This window comes from Carcharhinus amblyrhynchos, unplaced genomic scaffold (assembly GCF_965287045.1).
Source record: "Carcharhinus amblyrhynchos unplaced genomic scaffold, sCarAmb.v2.hapA scaffold_39, whole genome shotgun sequence".
NCBI classification, from domain to species: domain Eukaryota; kingdom Metazoa; phylum Chordata; class Chondrichthyes; order Carcharhiniformes; family Carcharhinidae; genus Carcharhinus; species Carcharhinus amblyrhynchos.
The window spans coordinates 2993218-3017176 of record NW_027649780.1 but is presented as its reverse complement, the minus strand read 5'-3'; the positions used below and the strand labels follow the sequence as shown (position 1 = coordinate 3017176).

The 23959-nt window shown below is 47.2% G+C and overlaps 2 protein-coding genes across 3 annotated transcripts in view; one reads left to right on the top strand and one right to left on the bottom strand.

The window, feature by feature from the left end:
• LOC145335620 (uncharacterized) overlaps nt 1-23959 on the bottom strand; it is a 72722-nt gene that overhangs the window by 41287 nt on the left and 7476 nt on the right. The window contains exons 1-2 of one of the 2 annotated variants that reach the window (XM_080181425.1): nt 18865-19856; nt 14735-14738 (exon numbers count right to left, since the gene is read on the bottom strand). In XM_080181425.1, the coding sequence (XP_080037551.1) occupies nt 14735-14738; nt 18865-19777 (917 nt within the window). In that variant the 5' untranslated portion in view covers nt 19778-19856. Of the gene's footprint in view, nt 1-14734; nt 14739-18755; nt 19857-23959 lie in introns of those variants that run through there. The other variant, XM_080181424.1, reaches the window with a different exon arrangement.
• Nucleotides 1073-23959, top strand: part of LOC145335612 (uncharacterized) — a 34644-nt gene continuing 11757 nt past the window's right edge. Inside the window, exon 1 of the mRNA XM_080181416.1 lies at nt 1073-1974. Within this exon, the coding sequence (XP_080037542.1) occupies nt 1340-1974 (635 nt within the window). The 5' untranslated portion in view covers nt 1073-1339. The remainder of the gene's footprint in view (nt 1975-23959) is intronic.

Here is a 23959-nt window from a genome sequence, read left to right as displayed (position 1 = left end):
TCACTGGAGCTGTGAGGCAGCAGTGCTAACCACTGTGCTGCCAAATAGAACATAGAACACTACAGCACAAACAGGCCCTTCGGCCCACAAATTGCACCGATCATATCCCTATCTATCAGGCCTATCTATAACTCTCAATCCCATTAAATCCCACGTACTCATCCAGAAGTCTCTTAAAAGACCCCAACGGGTTCGCCTCTACCATCACCGACAGCAGCCGATTCCACTCACTCACCACCCTCTGAGTGAAAAACTTACCCCTGACATCTCCTCTGAACCTGCTCCCCAGCACCTTAAACCTATGTCCTCTCGTAGCGACCATTTCAGCCCTGGGAAATAGCCTCTGAGAATCCACCCGATCTATACCTCTCAGCATCTTATAAACCTCTATCAGGTCGCCTCTCAACCTTCGTCTCTCTAAGGAGAAAAGACCGAGCTCCCTCAACCTATCCTCTTAAGGCATGCCTCCCAATCCAGGCAGCATCCTTGTAAATGTGCAGGACACAGATTTAAGGTGCGGGGAGGGAGGTTCAGAAGTGATGTTAGGGGTAAGTTTTTCACTCAGAGGGTGGTGAGTGAATGGAATCGGCTGCCGTCAGTGGTGGTGGAGGCGAACTCGCTGGGGTCTTTTAAAAGACTTCTGGATGAGTATATGGGGTTTAATGAGATTGAGGGTTATAGATAGGTCTGTAGGTTGGTAGGTGATGTGGTCGGCGCAACTTGTGGGCCGAAGGGCCTGTTTGTGCTGTAGTGTTCTATGTTCTATGTTCTATATATATGTTAGGTGGAACTGCTGTGCTAAATTGCCCAGTAGAGTCCAAAGATGTGCAGGTTAGACGGATTGGCCGTATCGAAATGTGCGGATTACGGGGATAATGCAGGAGGGTGGGCCTGGGCGAGATGCTCTTTCAGAGAGTCAGCACAGACCCGATGGGCTGAACGGCCTCCTTCAGCCCTGGTAGGGGTTCTACGGTGCGAAGAGACGCAGAGATTCGAACTGCGTCTGTTGTGAGTTTCTGATCTGTGCTGAACAGTGACGGATTTTGTGAATTCCTTCAACAGAAGGGGAGGACTTGGCAGGCGGGAAAGGCAGCCCGAGGACTGACACTCGGCTCTTCAGGACCTGAATTTCATCGGCCTTTTTTTTATTGAATGGGGAGAGAAGAAACGCTTGGCCGTGGGGAAAAGTTTCAAACTTCCACGTAATTGGAAGAGCACCGAGACGCACAAACGCACACAGCCGAGCGAGAGAGTCCCAGTGCACTGAGTGCGGGAAGAGCTGTACCCGTGTTGTGTGTGTGAGATTTAACTGATAGTTTAATCTGGAGGGAGGGGTCACATGGAGAAACCCTGGAAATGCGGAGACTGTGGGAAGGGATTCAAGCAGCCGTCCTTGCTGGAGATTCACCGGCGAGTGCACACCGGGGAGAGACCGTTCGCCTGCTCCGAGTGCGGGAAGGGATTCACCACTGCCTGCAACCTCCTGACCCACCAGCGCACTCACACCGGGGAGCGGCCCTTCGCCTGCTCCGAGTGCGGCAAGGGCTTCACCAACTCGTCCAGCCTGCGGAAGCACCGGCGGGTCCACACCGGCGAGAGGCCCTTCGCTTGCGCCGCGTGCGGGAAGCGCTTCATCGACTCCTCCAACCTGCTGACCCACCGGCGGCGCAGCCACGCGGCGGAGAAGCCCTTCGCCTGCTCCGAGTGCGGCAAGGGCTTCGGCGACTCCTCCTCCCTGCTGACCCACCGGCGGGTCCACACCGGCGAGAGGCCGTACGCCTGCCCCGCCTGCGGGAAGGGCTTCGCCGACCCCTCCACCCTGCGCAAGCACCGGCGCGTCCACACCGGCGAGAGGCCCTTTGCCTGCCCCGAGTGCGGGAGGCGCTTCGTGCAGTCCACTCACCTGCTGACGCACCAGCGGGTTCACACCGGTGAGAGGCCATTCACCTGCCCCGTGTGCGACCAGAGGTTCACGCGGCCCTCCAGCCTGCGGACACACCAGCGAGCTCACAGGTCACCGCAGGGGATGGATTCTGCCGTGGCAGCTGCTGCTGCTACTGATCACACCCAGGACTGAATACCATTAACTTGGACTGCAGGAGTCTGTGTCTGCGGAAGTTCAAATGTCAAATAACTTGCAAAGATGTGCAGGTTAGGTGGATTGGCCGTGCTAAATTTCCCCTTAGTGTCCAAATATATTCAGGTTAGTTGGATTTGCCATGGTAAATTGCCCCTTAATGTACAAAGATGTGCAGGTTAGGTGGATTGGCCCTGCTAAATTATTCCTTAGTGTCCAAAGATGTGCAAGTTAGGGGGATTGGCCAAGCAAAATTGCCCCTTAGTGTCCAAAGATGCACAGGTTAGTTGGATTTGCCATGGTAAATTGCCCCTTAATGTACAAAGATGCGCAGGTTAGGTGGATTGGCCATGCTAAATTATTCCTTAGTGTCCAAAGATGTGCAAGTTAGGGGGATTGGCCAAGCAAAATTGCCCCTTAGTGTCCAAAGATACACAGGTTAGTTGGATTTGCCATGGTAAATTGCCCCTTAATGTACAAAGATGTGCGGGCTAGGTGGATTGGCCATGCTAAATTATTCCTTAGTGTCCAAAGATGTGCAAGTTAGGGGGATTGGCCATGCAAAGTTGCCCCTTAATGTCCAAAGATGAGCAGGTTAGCAAATAGATAGAAAAAGTTTCTACAAATATATAAAACAAAAAAGACTGGCTCAAGAAAACATTGGTCCTTTAGAGGATGAGAAGGGGGGATGTAATAACTGGAAATGGCTGAGGCATTCCACATTCACGGTGGAAGACACAAATAACATTTCAAAAATTGATTACAAGAAGGCTGTGGCAGGTGAGGATCTAGAAATTATCATTATCGTTAAAGAGGTAGTATTGGATAAGCGAATGAAGCTAAAGGTAGTACCCTGGTGCTGATGGAATGCATCCCAGGGTACTAAAAGAGATGGCGGGGGAAAAAGCAAATGCACTAGTGGTAACTTGCCAAAATTCACTGGACTCTGGGGTGATTCCCGCAGATTGGAAGACAGCAAATGTGACGCCACTGCTTAAAAAAGGAGATGGGCAAACGACGGGTAACTATAGGCCCATTAGCTTAACTTCTGTAGCAGGGAAAATGCTTGAATCTATCATCAAGGAAGAAATAGCGAGACATCTGGATATAAATTGCACCATTGGAAGGAAGTAGCATGAGTTCATGAAGGGCAGGTCATGTTTCACTAATTTGGTGGAATTCTTTGAGAACATTACATGCGCAGTGGACAGTGGGGAACCTGTGGATGTGGTGTATCTGGACTTCCAGAAGGCATTTGACAAGGTGCTGCACCAAAGGCTGCTGCATAAGATATAGGTAATATATTAGCATGGATAGTGGACTGGTTAACTAACAGAAAGCAAAGAGTGGGGGTAAATGGGTGGTTTTTCTGGTTGACGATCAGTGACTATTGGCGTGCCTCTCAGGGATCAGTGCTGGGATCACGACTGTTTATGATTTACATAGATGATTTGGAGTTGGGGACCAAGTGTTAAATTTCACAGGTGACACGAAGATGAGTGACAGAACAAAGTGTGCAGAGGACACTAAAAGCCTTCAAAAGGATATAGATAGTCTAAGTGTGTGGGCAAGGGTCTGGCGGATGGAGTACAATGTTGGTAAGTGTGAGGTCATCCATTTTGACAGGAATAACAGCAAAATGGACTATTATTTAAATGGTAAAAAATTGCAGCTTGCTGCTGTGCAGAGGGACCTGGGTGTCCTTGTGCATGAATCATAAAAAGTTGGTTTGCAGATGCAGCAGGTAATTAAGAAGGCAAATGGAATTTTGTCCTTCATTGCGAGAGGGATAGAGTTTAAAAACAGTGATGTTATGTTGCAGCTGTATAAGGTGCTGGTGAGGCCACACCTGGAGTACTGTGTACAGTTTTGGTCTCCTTACTTGAGAAAAGACAGACTGGCACTGGAGGGGGTGTAGAGGACATTCACTAGGTTGATTCCGGAGTTGAGAGTGTTGACTTATGAGGAGAGACTGATTAGACTGGGGCTATGCTCATTGGAATTAAGAAGAATGTGGGGAGATTTTATAGAAACATATAAGATTATGCAGGGAATAGCTAAGATAGAAGCAGGGAAGTTGTTTCCACTGGCAGGTGAAACTAGAACTAGTGTGCATGGCCTCAAAGTAAGGGAGTGCAGATTTAGGACTGAGTTGAGGAGGAACTTCTTCACACAAATTGTTGTAAATTTGTGGAATTCCCTGCCCAGTGAAGCAGTTGAGGCTACCTCATGGAATGTTTTCAAGGCAAGGATAGATAAATTTTTGAACAGTAAAGGAATTCAGGCCCACGGTGAGCGGGCGGGTAAGTGGAGCTGAGTCCACAAAAAGATCAGCCATAATCTTGTTGAATGGCAGAGCAGGCTCAAGAGGCCAGATAGCCTACTCATAGAATCATAGAGGTTTACAGCGTGGAAATAGGCCCTTTGGCCCAAGTTGTCCACGCTGCCATTTTTTTTCAAATCCCTAAGCTAATCCCAGTTGCCCGCATTTGGCCCATATCCCTCTATACCCATCTTACTCATGTAACAGTCTAACTGCTTTTTATGACAAAATTGTACCTGCCTCTACTACCACCTCTGATAGCTTGTTCCAGACACTCACTACCCTCTGTGTGAAAAAATTGCCACTTTGTATCTCTCCCCTCTCACCTTAAACCTATGCCCTCTAGTTCTAGACTTCTCTATCTTTGGGAAGAGATATTGACTGTCTAATGAATCTGTGCTCTTCAGTATTTTGTAGACTTCTATAAGATCACCCCTCAGCCTCCTACGCTCCAGAGAAAAAAATCCCAGTCTATCCAGCCTCTCCTTTTAACTCAAACCATCAAGTCCCGGTAGCATCCTAGTAAATCTTTTCTACACTCTTTCTCGTTTAATAATATCCTTTCTATAAAAGGGTGACCAGAACTGTACACAGTATTCCAAGTGTGGCCTTATCGATGTCTTGTACAACTTTAACAAGACGTCCCAACTCCTGTATTCAGTGTTCTGACCAATGAAACCAAGCATGCCGAATGTCTTCTTCACAACTCTATCTACCTACTCTATCTACACTTTCAAGGAGCTATGAACCATTACCCCTAGATCTCTTTGCTCTGTAACTCTCCCCAGTGCCCAACCATTAATGGAGTAAGTCCTGCCCCAGTTCAGTCTACCAAAATTGCATCACCTCGCATTTATCTAAATTAAACTCCATCTGCCATTCGTCAGCCCACTGACCAAATCGATCAAGATCGGCGATTTACTGTCCACTATACCACCAATCTTGGTGTCATCTGCAAACTTACAAACCATGCCTCTGATATTCTCATCCAAATCATTAATATAAATGACAAATAACAGTGGACCCAGCACTGATCCCTGAGGCACACCGCTGGTCACAGGCCTCTAGTTTGAAAAACAACCCTCTACAGCCACTCTGTGGCTTCTGTGAAGAAGCCAATTTTGTATCCATTTAAATACCTCACCATGGATCCCGTGAGCTTTAACCTTACGCAACAACCTACCATGCAGTACCCTGTCAAAAACCTTGCTGAAGTCCATGTAGACAACATCAACTGCACTGCCCTCATCTACCTTCTTGGTTACCCCTTCAAAAAACCTCAATCAAATTTGTGAGACATGATTTTCCACTCACAAAGCCATGTTGACTGTCCCTAATCAATCCTTGCGTCTCTAATTGCCTGCAGATCCTGTCTCTCAAAATACCTTCCAACAACTTATCCAACACAGATGTGAGGCTCACTGGCCTGTAGTTTCCAGGCTTTTCCCAAAGGCACAACATTTGCCACCCTCCAATCTTCAGGCACCTCACCTGTGACTATCGATGATTCAAATATCTTGGCTAGGGGACCCACAATTTCCTCCCTAACCTCTCACAATGTCCTGGGATACACTTCATAAGGTCCTGGGGATTTATCTATCTTAATGCATTTTAAGACTTCCTCTTTCTCTGTAATATGTATACTCCTGCTCCTAGTTCTTATGTTAGGTTGATTGGCCATGCTAAATTGCCCCTTATTGTCCAGAGATGTGCAGGTTAGGTGGATTGGCCATGCAAAATTACCCCTCAGCATCCAAAGGTGTGCAGGTTAGGGGGCTTGGCCATGCTAAATTGCCCCTTTGTGTCCAAAGACATGCAGGTTAAGTGGATGGGCCATGTTAAATTGTCCATGATTTGTTGGTTTGGTGTATTAACAGATTGAATGCATGACATTGTGTGGATAAGGTCTGGATGGGATTGTTGTCGGTGCAGGCTTGATGGGCTGAATGGTCTCTTTAGAATCACAGAACTCTACAGTGGAGAAGGAGGTCATTCAGCCCATCAAGTCTGCACTGCCAATCCCAGCTAGGCCCTAACCCCATAACCCCAGGCATTTAACCTGGCTATTCCCTGACACTAAGGGGAAATTTACCATGGCCAATCCACCTAACCTGCACATCTTCTTGACTGGGAGGAAACTGGAGTACCCCCGAGGAAACCCACGCAGACATGGGGTGAATGTGCAGACTCCACACAGACAGTGACTGAAGCCCGGAATCAAACCCAGGCCCCGGCGCTGTGAGACGGCAGTGCTAACCACTGTGCCACCAGTCTTTCTGCACTGTAGTGATTCTATGATTCTAGCCTAGTAACAGGGTGAAAGATATAATACCATTTGTTAAGCAGAGTGGGGCTTAGCAATCTAGTGACCTAAATCATAGCCACAGCCAGTTCGAAAGCAGAGCTCTCTCGGAGAGAATGATGCTATGGGGTGCAGATAAAGAAGCAGACGAAATTTGTCTTGTGCCTGATCCATGAGAAGAACAGCCCCTGACAGAAAGCTAAAGATAGAACATAGAACATTACAGCGCAGTACAGGCCCTTCAGCCCTCGATGTTGCACTGACCAGTGGAACCAATCTAATGACCCTCTAACCTAAACTATTCCAATATTATCCATATGTCTATCCACTGACCATTTGAACGCCCTTAAAGTTGGCGAGTCTGCTACTGCTGCAGGCAGGGCATTCCACGCCCTTACTACCCTCTGAGTAAAGAACCTACCTCCGACATCCGTCCTATAATTATCACCCCTCAACTTAAAGCTATGTCTCCTCGTGTTAGCCATCACCATCTGAGGAAAAAGGCTCTCACTGTCCACCCTATCTAATCCTCTGATCATCTTGTACGCCTCAATTAAGTCACCTCGTAACCTTCTTCTCTCTAATGAAAATAACCTCAAGTCCCTCAGCCTTTTCTCAGATTCTGTGAGGTAATTATTTGTTGGATTTGGCTCACAGCGTTAAAACCTATGGGATGTTGTTTTGGGATGATGCATTTTCAGAGTTTAGAAAACTAAGTAGAGTTAGATATGGATAGGAGGGCAGTAATTTAAGTTTACTGTCTAGGCAACCATTATTACAGTTCATTGTAAAAGTTGTTCTGTACTGTTGCCTTTCTTGTTTTATGCTTAAAGTTTAATAAACATTTTATTATTTAAGCAGTTTACAAGACTGAGCCTCTTCCCTACTGGTTTTCATCCAAATCCTCACAGTTTTTTCCAAACTGCAAAAATAGTAAAGTTTGTTTATTATTGTCACACATAGGCTTACATTAACACTGCAATGAAGTTACTGTGAAAATCCCCTAGTCGCCACACTCCAGTGCCTGTTCAGGTGCATTGAGGGAGAATTTAACATGGCCAATGCACCTAACCAGCACGTCTTTCAGGAGGAAACCGGAGCACCGGAGGAAATCCATGCAGAAACTGGGTGACGTGGAGACTCCACACAGACAGTGACCCAAGCTGGAAATCGAATCCGGCTCCCTGGCACTGTGATGCAGCAGTGCGAACTACTGTGCCAGTAAGAACCAGCTTTCCCCTTTGGAATGCCCTGGCGTTGAACATCAACAAGGTTCATAACATTAACTTTTCCTTGTAAGGCAACCTTCCCTTTGGAGGTACTAGTCCAGTAAACCTGCTCATTAAATTGATCTTTCTCTACAACCTAGCTATGGCTGTAAAACTACTTTCCGCACTCTCTCGTTTATTTCTTTATGTACGGTATGCTTTGTCTAGTGTGCGAGAAACAATACTTTTCACTGTATGTTAATACATGTGACAATAATAAATCAAATCCAATCATCTGAATGCATTAACATCCCTCCTTAAATAAGGTAACCAAAACTGTACACAGTACCATAAATGTGGATCGCTTGTGCTCTGTACTGCTGAACCTCCTCACTTTTGTATTCAATTTCCCTCACAACAAATATAACATTCATTAGCTTTCCTAATCACTCGCTGAATTCTCAGGAGGCTAAGGAAATTTGGCATGTCCATTATGACTCTCACCAACTCTTACAGATGCACCACAGAAAGCATTCCTTCTGGTTGTATCACAGGGTGGTATGGCTACTGCTCTACCTGAGACTACAAGAAACTGCAAAGGGTCGTGAACGAAGCTCAAGCCATCACGCAAACCAACCTCCCACCCATTGACACTGTCTACACTGTCTGTGCTGCCTCGGAAAAGCAGCCAGCATTGTCAAGGATCCCATGCACCCCAGACGTACTCTCTTCCACTTTCTTCCATCGGGAAAAAGATACTAAAGTCTGAGGTCATGTACCGACCAACCCAAAAAAGATTCTTCCCTGCTGCTGTCAGGCTTTTAAATGGATCTACCTCACATTAAGTTGATCTTTCTCTCCACGCTAGCTATGACTGTAATGCTACGTTCCGCACTCTCTCGTTCCCTTCTCTATGGACGGAATACTTTGTCTGTCTGACGCGCAAGAAACAATACTTTTCGCTGTCTCCCAATACATGTGACAATAATAAATCAAATTAAAAAAAAGCTGTACCTGTATGCTAGCCTTTTGTGATTAATGCACTCGGACATCCTGATCCCTCTGCACCTCAGAACTCAGATCAGCTTGACACAAGTATGAAGAGAAGCTGCTTAGACTGAGGTTGTTTTCTTTCGAAGAGCGAAGACCCGGGGGTAACCTGATTGAGGTGTATAAAAATATGAGTGACATTGATAAGGTAGATAGGAAGGAACTTTTCTGCATAATAGATGGGTCAGTGCCAGGGTGCATAGATTTAAGATGTGGATAGGAGATTTAGAAGAAAAGCCTTTTAGAATCAAAGAATCACTACTGTGCAGAAGAAGGCCATTTGGCCACTGAGTCTGCACAGGCTTCCTGGTACAGCATCTTACCAGGCCCACCCCTGCACTATCCCCGTAATCCCACACGTTTAGCAAAGTCAATCCACCTGCACATCTATGGACACTAAGGGGTAATTTAGCATAGCCAATCCACCTAACCTGCACATCTATGGACACTAAGGGGCAATTTAGCACGGCCAATCCACCTAACCTGCACATCTATGGACACTAAGGGGCAATTTAGCACGGCCAATCCACCCAACCTGCACATCTATGGACACTAAGGGGCAATTTAGCATAGCCAATCCATCTAACCCTCACATCTATGGACACTAAGGGGTAATTTAGCATGGATGATTCACCAACCTGCACATCTTTGGACACTAAGGGGCAATTTAGCATGGATGATTCACCAACCTGCACATCTATGGACACTAAGGGGCAATTTAGCATGGCTAATCCACCTAACCTACACATCTTAGCAGACTTGGGGCACTTTAGCATAGCCGATCCATCTGACCTGCACATCTTTGGATACTCGGGGCAATTTAGCATAGCCAATCCACCCAACCTACATAATGTGGGACACTAAGCTGCAATTTATCAGGGCCAGTCCATAACTTATACATCTTTGGATTGTGGGAGTCATACCTGGCACAATGGAAGATGGAGAAACAATATGAAATAAGGAGTAAAATTCTAAAAGACGATGCAGGAGCAGAGGGAACTGGGTGAACATAAGAACATAAGAAATAGGAGCAGGAGTAGGCCATCTAGCCCCTCGAGCCTGCCCCGCCATTCAATAAGATCATGGCTGATCTGAAGTGGATCAGTTCCACTTTCCGGCTTTCTCCCCATTACCCTTAATCCCCTGTCTATCAAAAACCTATCTACCCGTGACTTAAATATATTTAGCGAGGTAGCCTCCACCACTTCAACAGGCAGAGAATTCCAGAGATTCACCACCCTTTGAGTGAAAAAGTTCCTCCTCAAGATCTATCTGTATCAATGGTTCAGCACAATACAAAACTCTAACTAAAATATGTAACTGGCTGTGGTAAAACAATTAAACCATACATCCCAATTCAGAATATCAGGTTTAAAGTTGTTAAAAGTTTAAAGTTTATTTATTGTTGTCACAAGTTGGCTTAAGTTAACACTGCAATGAAGTTACTGTGATAATCCCCTGGTCGCCATACTCTGGCGCCTGTTCAGGTACACGGAGAATTTAGCATGGCCAATGCACCTAACCAGCACGTCTTCCGGACTGCAGGAGGAAACCGGAGCACCCAGAGGAAACCCGCGCAGACACGGGGAGAACATGCCGATGCCGTACAGACAATGACCCAAGCCGGGAATTGAACCTGGGTTGCTGGCGTTGTGAGGCAGCAGTGCTAACCAACGAGCCACCATGGTGCTCCTATATCTTGTTTAAAAGGAAGATTTGTGAAACTTTGTATAAGAAACAGCGTGTCCAGACTGGAAAGCTTGCCAGGTGATGGGTCCGTATCTAGTCTTTACAAGTTAGTAAAAAGCTGAGCAAGCTAAAAATTGTAGTTTTGTATTGAACATAAGAACATAGAACATAAGAAATAGGAGCAGGAGTAGGCCATCTAGCCCTTCGAGCCTGCCCCGCCATTCAATAAGATCATGGCTGATCTGTCGTGGCTCAGTTCCACTTTCCCGCCCTCTCCCCATAACCCTTAATCCCCTCTCTTATCAAAAACCCATCAACCCGCGTCTTAAAAATATTTAGCGAGGCAGCCTCCACCACTTCAACGGGCAGAGAATTCCAGAGATTCACCACCCTTTGAGTGAAGAAGTTCCTCCTCAACTCCGTTCTAAACCGCCCCCCCTTTATCTTGAGGCTGTGCCCCCTAGTCCTACTGTCTTTTTTGAGCTGGAAGAGTCTCTCCACCTCTATCCTATCCATCCCATTCATCATCTTATACGTCTCAATGAGATCTCCCCTCATTCTTCTAAACTCTAACGAGTACAAGCCTGGTTTATTCAGCCTCTCCTCATAGCTCAACCCCCTCAACTCCGGTATCAGCCTAGTAAACCTCCTCTGCACTCCCTCCAAGGCCAAAATATCTTTGTGCAGGTGCGGCGCCCAAAACTGCACACAGTACTCCAGCTGCGGCCTCACCAATGCCCTATACAGCTGCAGCAAGGCCTCCCTACTTTTATATTCAATCCCCCTCGCTATGAAGGCCAGCATCCCATTCGCCTTCCTGACCACCTGCTGCACCTGCAAGCTGGGTTTTTGCGACTCATGCACAAGGACCCCGAGGTCCCTCTGCACCGTCGCCTGCTGCAGTTTTTCGCCACGTAAGTAATAGTCCTTCCTACCATTATTCCTACCAAAGTGGACCACCTCACACTTGCCAACATTAAATTCCATTTGCCAGTTCCTAGCCCATTCGCCCAGCCTATCTAGATCCTTCTGCAGACTCTCCACACCCTCCGCACAATTTGCCGTTCCACCAATCTTGGTGTCATCAGCAAATTTCGACACCCTACACTCGGTTCCCTCCTCCAGGTCATCTATATAAATGGTACATAGCTGAGGCCCCAGCACCGACCCCTGGGGCACTCCACTAGTCACCATCCGCCAATCCGAATAGCACCCGTTGACCCCCACTCTCTGCCTCCTGGTTGCTAAGCAACCAGGAAGCCATTTTGTTTAAGAAGTGTGCTTCTTGAATAAACAAAACGACTATTTGAGATATCAGATTATAATTTGATTTAAGAGTGCTGTCATAAATAGATTGACATGTTAAATACTGAATAAGATCATGTTAGGCTAATTACCGGGCAAACTGATAGAGACTTTTCGGCATGAAAGTGGAGCTCTGTGGAGAAAGCTCAGTGATACTGCTGTGCCATTGGACCCATCTTCATAGAAATATAGAGTCCCTACAATGCAGGAGGAGGCATTCAGCCCATCGAGTCTGCACTGACAACAATCTCACCCAGGCCCTATCCCCATAACCCCACATATTCACCCCGCTAAGCCTACACATCCCGGTACACCAAGGAGCAATTTTAGCATGGCCAATGTACCTAACCCGCACATCTTTGGAGTATGTGTAAAAAACATACCTCGTGCATCTCTTTTAAACCTTGCCCCTCACACCTTAAACCTACGCCCCCTAGTAATTGACACTGGGAAAAAGTTTCTGACTATCCACTCTGTCCATGCCTCTCATAATCTTGTAGACTTCTATCAGGTCTCCCCTCAACCTTCATCCTTCTATTGAAAACAAACCAAGTTTCTCCAACCTCTCCTCATAGCTAATGCCCTCCATACCAGGCAACATCCTGGTAAATCTTTCCTGTACCCTCTCCAAAGCCTCCACATCCTTCTGGTAGTGTGGTGACCAGAATTGAACACTATTATACCAATTTGCTGTATTTAAGTATAACTGCTAATTATCTGTATGGATCAACAGAACACCATAGTGGAATTCACTGTGTCCATTCTACTTCTAGCAAGTAATAGAAGCTTAGGAGATTGAGGTACTCACCATGTCTGTTAGCCACAGTTGGAGGGGAGAACTTAGTTGAAGAGAAAGGAAGACATGTCCAAAGCACCCTTTTGGTTTTGATTTGAGTTATTATTGTCACATGTATTAGTATACAGTGAAAATCAGATGGCACAATGGTTAGCACTGCTTGCCTCACTGCGCCTGGGACCCAGGTTTGATTCCCGGCTTGGGTCACTGTCTGTGTGGAGTTTGCACGTTTCCTCCTTATTTGTGTGGGTTTCCTCCGGGTGCTCCGGTTTCCTCCCACAGTCCGAAAGACGTGCTGGTTAGGTGCATTGGCTGTGCTAAATTTTCCCTCGGTGTACCCGAACAGGCACCAGAGTGTAGCAGCTAGGGGATTTTCACAGTAACTTCATTGCAGTGTGAATGTAAGTCTACTTGTGACAAATAAATAAACTTTAAGTATTGTTTCTTGCGCGCTATACAGACAAAGCATACTGTTCATAGAGAAGGAAAGGAGAGAGTGCAGATTTTAGTGTTACGGTCATAGCTAGGGTGTAGAGGAAGGTCAACTTAATGCAAAGTAGGTCCATTCACGTCTGAAACAGCAGGGGAGAAGCTGTTCTTGAGTTGGTTGGTACATGACCTCAGATTTTGTATCTTTTCCTCGACGGAAGAAGGTGGAAGAGAGAATGTCCAGGGTGCGCGGGGTCCTTGATTATGCTGGCTGCTTTGCTGAGGCAGCGGGAAGTGTAGACAGAGTTAATGGGTGGGAAGCAGGTTTGCGTGATGGATTGGGCTACGTTCACAACCTTTTCTAGTTTCTTGTGGTCTTGGGCAGAGCAGGAGCCCATACCAAGCTGTGATACAACCAGAAAGAATGCATTTGGAAAACGGCCTGAGAGGATATTGCTATCTTTACATGGACTTGTGAGGATATAAGTATGGCACTACATGGCTTTTATGCTTGCTTATGAAAATTTATTGTAGGAATCAATTGTGGATTACATTATAATCATGAATACTATAATCATAGAGTAGACACTTCTTAAAACTTGATATGACATCCACTTAAAATTACATATCATTTTTAAATCCATCAGAAACAATTTGAATATTAAAACAAATATTGATATGAAGATTATACATACAATTGCTATAATTTCTGAACAGTATGGAATGTCTTTGTCTCAAACTTTTAAGAGGAATTCTCTCGGCAGTCAACTTTTTTGTATCCTATGGCTGACCAATGTTTTTGTGCGTTGACTTTTAAAGAAATTGTCTTTATCTTTATGGCATTGTATTCTACAAAACACCTTAAAACAAAAGCCTTGACAATCTGTTTTTGAATCCTTGAGGGTCATGTTCGTAGATCATCGAGGTTTACAACATGGAAACAGGCCCTTTGGCTCAACTTGTCCATGCTACCCTTTTTTTAGCCACTTAGCTAGTCCCAATTTTCCACGTTTGGCCATATCTCTCGATGCCCATGCAACTATTTAAATACTTTTTAAAAGTCAAAACTATTACTACTTCTGGCAGCTTGTTCCAGACACTCACCAATTGCCCCTCTGGACCCTTTTGTATATCTCCCCTCTCGCCTTAAATGCCCTCTAGTTTTAAATTCCCCTACCTTTGAGAAAAGATGTTGACTATCTATTGTATCTATAGCCCTCATTATTTTATAGACCTCTATAAAATCATAGAATCACCCACAAGCTGAGCTGATCTTATCTCTACCTACCAGGCCTGTCTATAACCCTCAATCCTATTAAGTCCCATGTACTCATCCAGAAGTCTCTTAAAAGACCCTATCGAATTTGCCTCCATCACCATCGACGGCAGCCGATTCCACTCACTCACCACCTTCTGAGTGAAAAACTTACCCCTGACATCTCCTCTGTACCTGTTCCCCAGCACCTTAAACCTGTGTCCTCTCGTGGCAGCCATTTCAGCCCTGGGGAAAAGCCTCTCAGAGTCCACCTGATCAATACCTCTCATCATCTGATACACCCCTAAGTCTCCTATGCTCCAGGGAAAAAAAAGTCCCAGTCTATCCAGCCTCTCCTTATAACTCAAACCATCAAGTTCCGGTAGCATCCTAGTAAATCTTTTCTGCACTCTTTGTAGTTTAATAATATCCTTTCTCTAATAGGGTGACCAGAACTTTTCACAATATTCCAAGTGTGGCCTTACCAATGTCCTCTATAACTTCAACAAGACGTCTCAACTCCTGTATTCAATGTTCTGACCAATGAAACCAAACATGTTGAATGCCTTTTTGCTATCTACGTTCTTACATCTTTTCATTCACAGGTTTTAAGTCGGTCCACCTCGTGTCCAACGAGGGGCATACACGCGATGGGTCGTACTGGGGCTGTTCTTGGTTGTTCGAGATTGGCCTAGTGCTTCATGTCGTTAGTGTGTGCCTAAACTGGACCAGATACTGGGCAAGACGACAGCTCAGTGACTATCGCTGATTGCTGTGCAGACACATGGACTTGGGCCGGTGTCTGTGGGAGTTTGCACATTCTCCCCGTGCTTGCGTGCGTTTTCTCCGGGTGCTCCAGTTTCCTCCCACACCCCAAAGATGTGCTGTTAGGCTGATTGGCAGGAATAAATTGTCCCTAAATCAGTTTCCCTCAATCTGGATGGCCATAAAACATTAGACAAGGGTCGTGGGTGGAGAGGGGGACGAGATGGCGGTGCGGGCTCGTTGGGCCGAAGGGCCTGTTTCCCAGGCTGATTTTGTTCTTTGTACAGGTGATTTGGTGTTCTTCCCGCAGTTTTGTTTGTTCATTTGTGGGGCATGGGCATCGCTGGCTGGGCCAGCAATTATTGCCCATCCCTAGATGCCCTTATGAAGATTGTAGTGAGCTGCCTTCTTGACAACTGAGTGGCTTGCTAGGCCATTTCAGAGTCAACCACATTGCTGTGGCTCTGAAGCCACATGTAGGCCAGACGATTTCCTTCCCATAACTGGAGTATTGTATTCAGATTTGGTCTTGCTATAGGAAAGATGTTATTAAACTGGAGAGAGTGGAGGAGAGGTTTACAGGGATGTTGCCAGGACTCAGGGGACTGAGTTATAGGGGGAGATAGGACAGACTACATAGAACATAGAACCCTACAGTACCGAAAGAGGCCCTTCAGCCCATCGAGTCTGCACCGAACACAATCCCACCCAGGCCCTACCCCCCATATTCATACACATTTACCCTCTAACCTACACATCCCAGGACACTAAGGGGCAATTTTACCATGGCCAATCAACCTAACCTGCACATCTTTGGACCGTGGGAGGAAACCGGAGCACCTGGAGGAAACCCACGCAGACACGAGGAGAATGTGCAAACGTCACACAGACAGCGACCCAAGCCGGGATTCGAACCCAGGACCCTGGAGCTGTGAAGCAGCAATGCTAACCACTGTGCTACCGTGCCGCCCAGGCTGGGACTTATTTCCTTTGGAACATAGGAAACTGAGGGGTGATTTTATAGAGGTGTAAAAGATCATGAGTGTGTCATAGATAAGGTGAAAAAGACACGCAGTCTTTTTCCCAGCATTGGGGAATCAGAGTGCATGGGTTTAAGTTAAGAGGGGAAAGAATTAACAGGAACCTGAGGAGCAACTTTACACAGAGGGCGGTACATATGTGGAATGAGCTGCCAGAGGAAGTGGTTGAGGCAGCGACATTGACAACATTTAAAAGGCATTTGGACAGATACAAGGGCAGGAAAGGTTTAGGGGAAAAAATGGGCCAAATGCAGGAATATGGGGTTAACTTAGATGGGCAGTTTGATCGGCCTGCAAGAGTTTGGGCCAAAGGGCCTGTCTCTGTGCCATAGATTCTATTGCAAGAGTTTAGTGAACCAGATGGGTTTTTCCAACAATCAACAATGGTTTCATGGTCATCAGTAGATTCTTAATTCCAGATATTTATTACCGAATTCACATTCCACCAGCTGCCGTGGCGGGATTCGAACCCAGGTTTCCTGAAAACTAACTGAGTTTCTGGATTAACAGTCTGGCGATAATACCACCAGGCCATCGCCTCCCATTGGGCATTCAATTAGTTTTTTTTTTCTAATGAGTTCCCGTGTTGTATATTGTGTTGAACAGTTTTCCTGGCAGTGATTTACCTGATAGCACAGTGGTTAGCAGTGCCACCACAGCACCAGGGACCCGGGTTCAATTCCGGCCTCGGGTGACTGTGCGGAGCTTGCACATTCTCCCGTGTCTGCGTGGGTTTCCTCCGGATGTCCCGGTTTCCTTCCGCAGTCTAAAGATGTGCGGGTTAGGTGGATTGGCCACGCCAAAAAAAAATTCCCTTCATGTCAGGGGGAATTAGCAGGGCTGGGATTGTGGTCAGTGCAGGCTCGAAGGGCTGAATGGTCTCCTTCTGCGCTGTAGGAATTCTATGATTCAAGTGCTGGGTACTGTACTCTAATTTGTATCTCAGTCACACAATTTTGTCACGAAATGGGTCACTTCCACGATATCACATCTATCAGGATGAACTTGATTCAGTCCTGGGTGTGATTAACAGCAGCAATAACAGCAGAATCCAACCCCTGTCATCGCTGGTATTTCAATTTGCATGCTTGTTTTTACTGCTCGGGGCACTGAGTATAAGAGTCAGATGTCATGTTGAAGTTTTATAAAACTTTGCTTAGGCCGCACTTAGAATATTGCATTCAATTCTTGTCCGCACATTACAGGAGGGATGTAGAATTTTGGAGAAGGTGCGGAAGAGGTTTACCAGGACGCTGCCTGGATTAGAGGATATGAGTTATGAAGAGAGGCTGGACAAACTCATATTGTTTTATCTGGAGCGGCAGAGGGCTGATAGAAGTCTATAAAATTACGAGGCATAGATGGAGTTGACAGTCAAAATCTTTTTCCCCAAGAGTTGATATGTCTAATATTAGGGGGCATGCATTTCAGGTGAGAGGGGAAAGTTCAAGGGAGATGTGAAGGATAAGGCAGAGAGTGGTAGGTATCTGGAACACGCTGACAGGTGTGCTGGTGGAGGCAAATATGATAGGGGCGTTTAAGGGGTTTTTAGATAAGTACATGAATATGCAAAGCATAGAGGAATATGGACCAAGGGCAGGCAGAAGGGATTAGTTTAATTTGGCGTCATGTTCAACACAGCATTGTGGGCCGAAGGGCCTGTTCCTGTGCTGTTCTATGATAGGATGACCTTCTACACAACTCCAGGCAGCAAGATAGAATCCAACAGTACAGAAGGAGGCCATGCAGCCCATTGAGGACCCTGTTCCTTCATTTACCCTCCTAATCCCTTTGACACTAAGAGGCAATTTATCATGGCCAATCAACCTAACCCGCACATCTTTGGACTGAAGGAGGAAACTGGAGCATCCGGAGGAAACGTGCAAACTCCACACTGAAAGTGACCTGAGGCCAGAATCGAACCCAGGACCCTGGCGCTGTGAGGCAGCAGGGCTAACCACTGTGCCACTGTGCTGCCTGTGTTTTTATTTCCCTCCCTGAGAGAGTGCTTGAGTGAAGAGATGGTGGTGCAGAATCAGGGAGGGGTGCACTGAAGCTGGTGATTTTATGTTCCTTCACCTATTCCGGATGTAATGAACAGCAGGACACATCTCACCAATTAAATATGAACTCCTTGGAGTCTCAGCTGATGCACAGAATCATAGAATCCCTGCAGTGCAGGAGGAGACCATTCGGCCCAGCAATCCTGCACTGACAACAATCCCACCCAGGCCAAATTCCCATAACTCCTTGCATTTGCCCTGCTAATCCCCCTGATGCTAAGGGACAATTTAGCATGGCCAATCCATCTAACCCGCACCTCTTTAGACACTAAGGGGCAATTTATCACGGCCAATCCATCCAACCTGCTCATCTTTGGAGTGTGGGAGGAAACCGGAGCACCCTGAGGAAACCCACACAGACATGGGGAGAACATGCAAACTCCATACAGTGACCCTGAGGTGGGAATTGAACCCGGGTCCCTGGCACTGTGAGGCAGCAGTGCTAACCACCGTGCCACCTGATTGCTGATCACTCTCTGCTTGGTGTGAATGGGCTTCTGAGGGATTTAAAATCACTCCCGAGACCTGAGCATTGAGGAAGGTCGCTAATCGGTGTGGCTGCCCTGGTGTTTCAGCAAATTGGAGGAAGAGGCGAATCCCTTCCCGCACACAGTGCAGGTGAAAGGTCGCTCCCCGGTGTGAACGCGCCGGTGTGTCCGCAGGGTTGAGGACTGTGTGAAAGCCTTCCCGCACACCGAGCAGGTGAAGGGCTTCTCCCCGGTGTGAACGTGTCTGTGGGTCAGCAGGCTGGACGATCGGGTGAACCTCTGGCCGCACTCGGAGCAGGTGAAGGGCCTCTCGCCGGTGTGGACTCGCTGGTGCTGCCTCAGGGTGGTGGAATCGCTGAACCTGTTCCCGCAGACGGAGCAGGTGAAGGGCCTCTCCCCGGTGTGGATGCGCCTGTGCGTCAGCAGGCTGGACGACTGCGTGAATTTCTTCCCGCACTCGGGGCAGGCGAAGGGTCTCTCCCCGGTGTGAACGCTCCGGTGTGTCAGCAGGTGGGACAACTGAGCGAATCCCTTCCCGCACTCGGAGCAGGTGAACGGCCTCTCCCCTGTGTGAACTCGCTGGTGTCTCAAGAGGTCAGAGGACAGGGCGAATCCCTTCCCGCACTCGGCGCAGGCGAAAGGCCTCTTCCCAGCGTGACCCTGCCTGTGCGCCTTCAGGTTGGATGGGTCACTGAATCCGTTCCCACACACGGAACAGGTGAACGGCCTCTCCCCGCGGTGAGCTCGCTGGTGTTTCCGCAGGCTGGATGTACCAGTGAAGCCCTTCCCGCACTCGGGGCAGGTGTACGGCCGCTCCCCGGTGTGAACCCGTCGGTGTTTCAGCAGGCTGGACGAGTCACTAAATCCCTTCGCGCACTGCGAGCAGGTGAACGGCCTCTCTCCAGTGTGGATGCGTCGGTGAGATTCCAGCTGGGACGGGAAATTGAATCCCTTCCCACAGTCCCTGCATTTCCACGGTTTCTCCATGGTGCACGTGAACGTGACCTTCAAACAGTTTGATTGACAGGTCAGTGACTCTCCAGGTTAAACTATCAGTTAAATCTCACACAGAACACGGGTGCAGCAGTCTCTCCCCGCTGGAAATGGTGTGATGTATTTTCAGGCTGTGTAACTGGTTAAAGCTCTTTCCACACTCAGTGCACTGGAACACTCTCACGCGGATGTGTGTGCGACTCGATGCTTTTCTAAACACACTGATGTTTAGAACCTTTTCAAAGAGAGAAACATTTCTCTGTCCACGTTCGAAGGCCGATGATGTTCGGGTGCTGACGAATCGAGTGGCGCTATTGGATTTTTTTGACCCGAGTGAGTGTTCGACTTTCTGTCAATCCTCCCTTGCTGATACCCTGCAAAAGGAGTTTACAGAAGTCATCACTACAGGACTGGTTAGGGTGCATTGGCCATGCTAAATTCTCCCTCAGTGTACCCGTAACAGATGCTGAAGTGTGGCAACTTGGGGATTTTCACAGTAACTTCATTGCAGTGTTCATGTGAGCCTACTTGTGACACTAACAAATAAATGTTAAACCTTGAAGATATTCATAGTGGACAATTGTAGTTTCTATGCAACAATTTGGTGGCACAGTCATTAGCACTAGCTAAGTGGTGACACAGTGTCACAGTGGTTAGCACTGCTGTCTCACAGTGCCAGGGACCCAGGTTCAATTCCTGGCTTGGGTCATTATCAGTGTGGAGTCTGTACGTTCTCCCCGTGTCTGCATGGGTTTCCGCTGGGTGCTTCAGTGAATTCCACAGCCCTCCCCACTGAGTTTGGACCCCACCGATTCCACCCCCCCTCCCCAATTTGGAAAGCTGCTGCACCCTACCCTACTCCAAACTCCTTCATTGACTTCCTGTCTTGTCCACTCCTCAGGATCTACTCTGACCCCTTGTCACTGGTGCACTTTTTCTCCCTTCCCTCCCTTCGCTTTCGGACTTGTGAGAAACACAGCTCACAGTTAAACAATTTAGTCAAGTCAAGTTCTGAAGGAGCAAGATTTTATTTGACGTTCTTGCAAGACCGGGTGTCTAGCGAAATAGGCACACTTTAAATAAATTGGCAGCACATTTCATACTTTTTTTACAAGCATTGTAATGGCTTTGCAATATGTTGTTCTCCCCTAATTGGTGATCCCTGTCCCATCTATGTGTTGTCATTCCCCTATTGGCTCAAGGTGCCATCCCCTCTACTCCTCATCTAACAATGTCTCCTGTTATTGCAAGAGTGCATTAGCAAACTCATCCATCTTATCCAACACTGTTACATGTCCAGTTCAGACTGGCGGTAATCAATCCTTTGCCAACTTAATCACTGCTGTCCCAACTATCTCAGTGACCTTTTCCCCCTTCTATGCTTAGTTGTAAAAACAACACATCTTGCAGACCATTTGCTTTTTATAACTTAGGCCTCTTACATTCCTGCAGGATGTGGTGTATGCTTCACTGCACATCACATCTCTGATGTTATCTCCACATTACAGGCAGTCTTTTTATTATCCCTAACTATTGCTGTGTTAGCAGCATCGAACCTTATGTCTTATGTTTATGACTAAACTCACAGTTGTTGCCATAAAGTGGGTTATCAATGTGCCTGACTATATCCAATCTACTTAACTTTAAGCTATTTCTCTATGCTCTACAGATATATGTGTTAACAGCATCTTTACCTATTGCTCACAGACTCTTGTCCGTTCCCCCAATTTGGGACTCCCCCCCCCACCCCACAACCCTCCCAACTCCCCAACTCTTTACTGTCCTTCAGCCCAGAGCCTTTGGGAGTCTCTCCATTCTCCACAAGCCCCTTTGCTGAAACCCCCAGAAATAATGACAATGATATTCCCACCATCAACCCTCATTTCACTTACATAGCTCAAAATGCTGGGCACAGGTCACAGCCAATGATCCAAATCATTTCTCTGGGTGCATTTTACTCATGATTTAATAAATAGCCAATGCCATTGACAACCCCTCTCTGGGATCTTCTACATGGACAATGAAGGCAGAACAACATTGGGAGGAGGGGAGGGGAGAGCAGTCACTCCCTGATTGGTTGGAGGACCGCTTGGTCCTCCGGCCGCTAGTCCGAACGCTCATTGGTTAGTCCCGCTGTCAATCATCCCATGTTGTGACGTCAAGTCATCCTCCTTTCCCCGCCGCCGGGGGGGGGGCGCGGGGACAGAAGCCCTGGAACCTCTCTGATTGATTGGAGGACCGCCTAGTTCTTCGGTGGCCGCATATCTGATCGCTCATTGGTTGAAGAATCAGTCAATCAGGCAGACGTTGTGGCGTCACGTCATTGTTCGTCTCATCACAAGAGGAAGGGCGGGGACCATCACATCCCTACTCTGATTGGTTAGGAACCTAAACGCCCGCCTTTGTCAAGCCCGATTATTATTTGTCCACTGACCTGTCAATCAAACGCGTTTGAAGGGCGCGTCCACCCGCTCCCGTTCTGTGCGGCAGAGGGTCCAGCCCCACTCACTCTCTGATTGGTTGGAGGACCAATTGGGCCTCCGGACCGACACCTGACGTCTATTGGGTGTTAGACCCATCAATCATCTGTGGATGACGCCGACGTAGTGTCAACTCTCCACCCCCGCCGCCGGCTGCTGGGAGTGGAAGAAAATGGTGCCTGAGGGAAAGAGCTACAATTCCAGGCCGAGCGACAGGAAGCGCGTCTGGGGGAAGAGGAGATTTATTTAACATTCTCTTTATTTAAACCCCCCCCCACCTCTCCTCGTGCAGGTGGGCCCGCGGATTTGGCCGGGGTTACCATGGAAACAGGCCGCCATCTTGGAGACCAGAAGCTGGCGTCCCGGCAAATTGGGCGCATGCGCCGGCTGTCATGCCGCCATCTCGCGGCTGGGACAGTGGGTGGGCGGGGCTTTCTGTTGCCAACTTTGGTCCCAGTTCCGGGAGGGAGCATCCTTGCCTACAATTGAGTCCATTCTCTCTCTGCACAAAACACACACAGTAAGACTGCAGGAAATTGCGAAGGTTTGTTAACAAAGTCCAGTCCATCACACACACCAAAGATGTGCAGGTTAGGTTCATTGACCATGCCAAATCGCCCGTATTGTCAGGGGGATTAACTGGTTTAATGTGTGGGGTTACAGGAATAGAGCCGACTGAGATGTGGTTGGAACAGACTCGATGGGCCGAACGGCCTCCTTTTGTATTTGTAAGGATTCTATGAAACCAGCCTCTGATCCATTGACTCTGGCCGTACTTCCTACTGCCTCAGGAACATAGCCAGCATAATCAAGGACCCCACGCATCCTGGACACACTCTCTTCCACCTTCTTCCGTTGGGAAGAAGATACAAAAGTCTAAGGACACATACCAACCGACTCAAGAACAGCTTCTTCCCTGTTGCCGTCAGACTTTTGAATGGACCTATCTAGTATTGAGTTGATCTTTCTCTGCACCCTAGCTATGACTGTTACATTCTGCACTCTCCTCTTCTTCTCTATGAATGGTATGCTTTGACTATAGTGTGCAAGAAACAATAATTTTCACTGTATACTAATACATGTGACAATAATCAAGCAAATTAAATCAAATTTATTAAAGGAATGCTGCCATGCTTACCCAGTCTGGCCTACATGTGACTCTAGAGCCACAACGATGTTATTGATTCTTTAACCAGGCTGCACAGTTCAAGGGTAATTTGGAGAGTGGCAATAAATATTGGTGAAGACAGTGACACCCACATTCCAGGAACGAATAGAAAAAGTAAAACATGGCTGACTGTTTAAACATGGGTGATTTATTCATTTAACGAACCTGGAATATTAATCTCCACATCAGTCACTGGATCTACTAACGGACCCATCTGTCCAAATGAACATGATTCAATCCTGGATGTGATTAACAGCAGCAATAACAGCAGAATCCAACCCCTGGAATCACTTGTGAACTCGCTGGTGTCACCAAAGCTGGGAGGCCAGTCTAAACCTCCCCAGCTAGTAACAGCCTTTGACCCATGCTCTCATTTAGAATATTGTGTACAATTCTGGTCGCCACACTATTAGAAGAATGTGGCTCTTTGAAGAGGGTACGAAAGAGGTTTCCCAGGCTGTTGCCTCAGTCTTAGCTATGAGGCAAGGTTGGATAAACTCGGTTTGTTCTCATTGCAATGACGGAGAT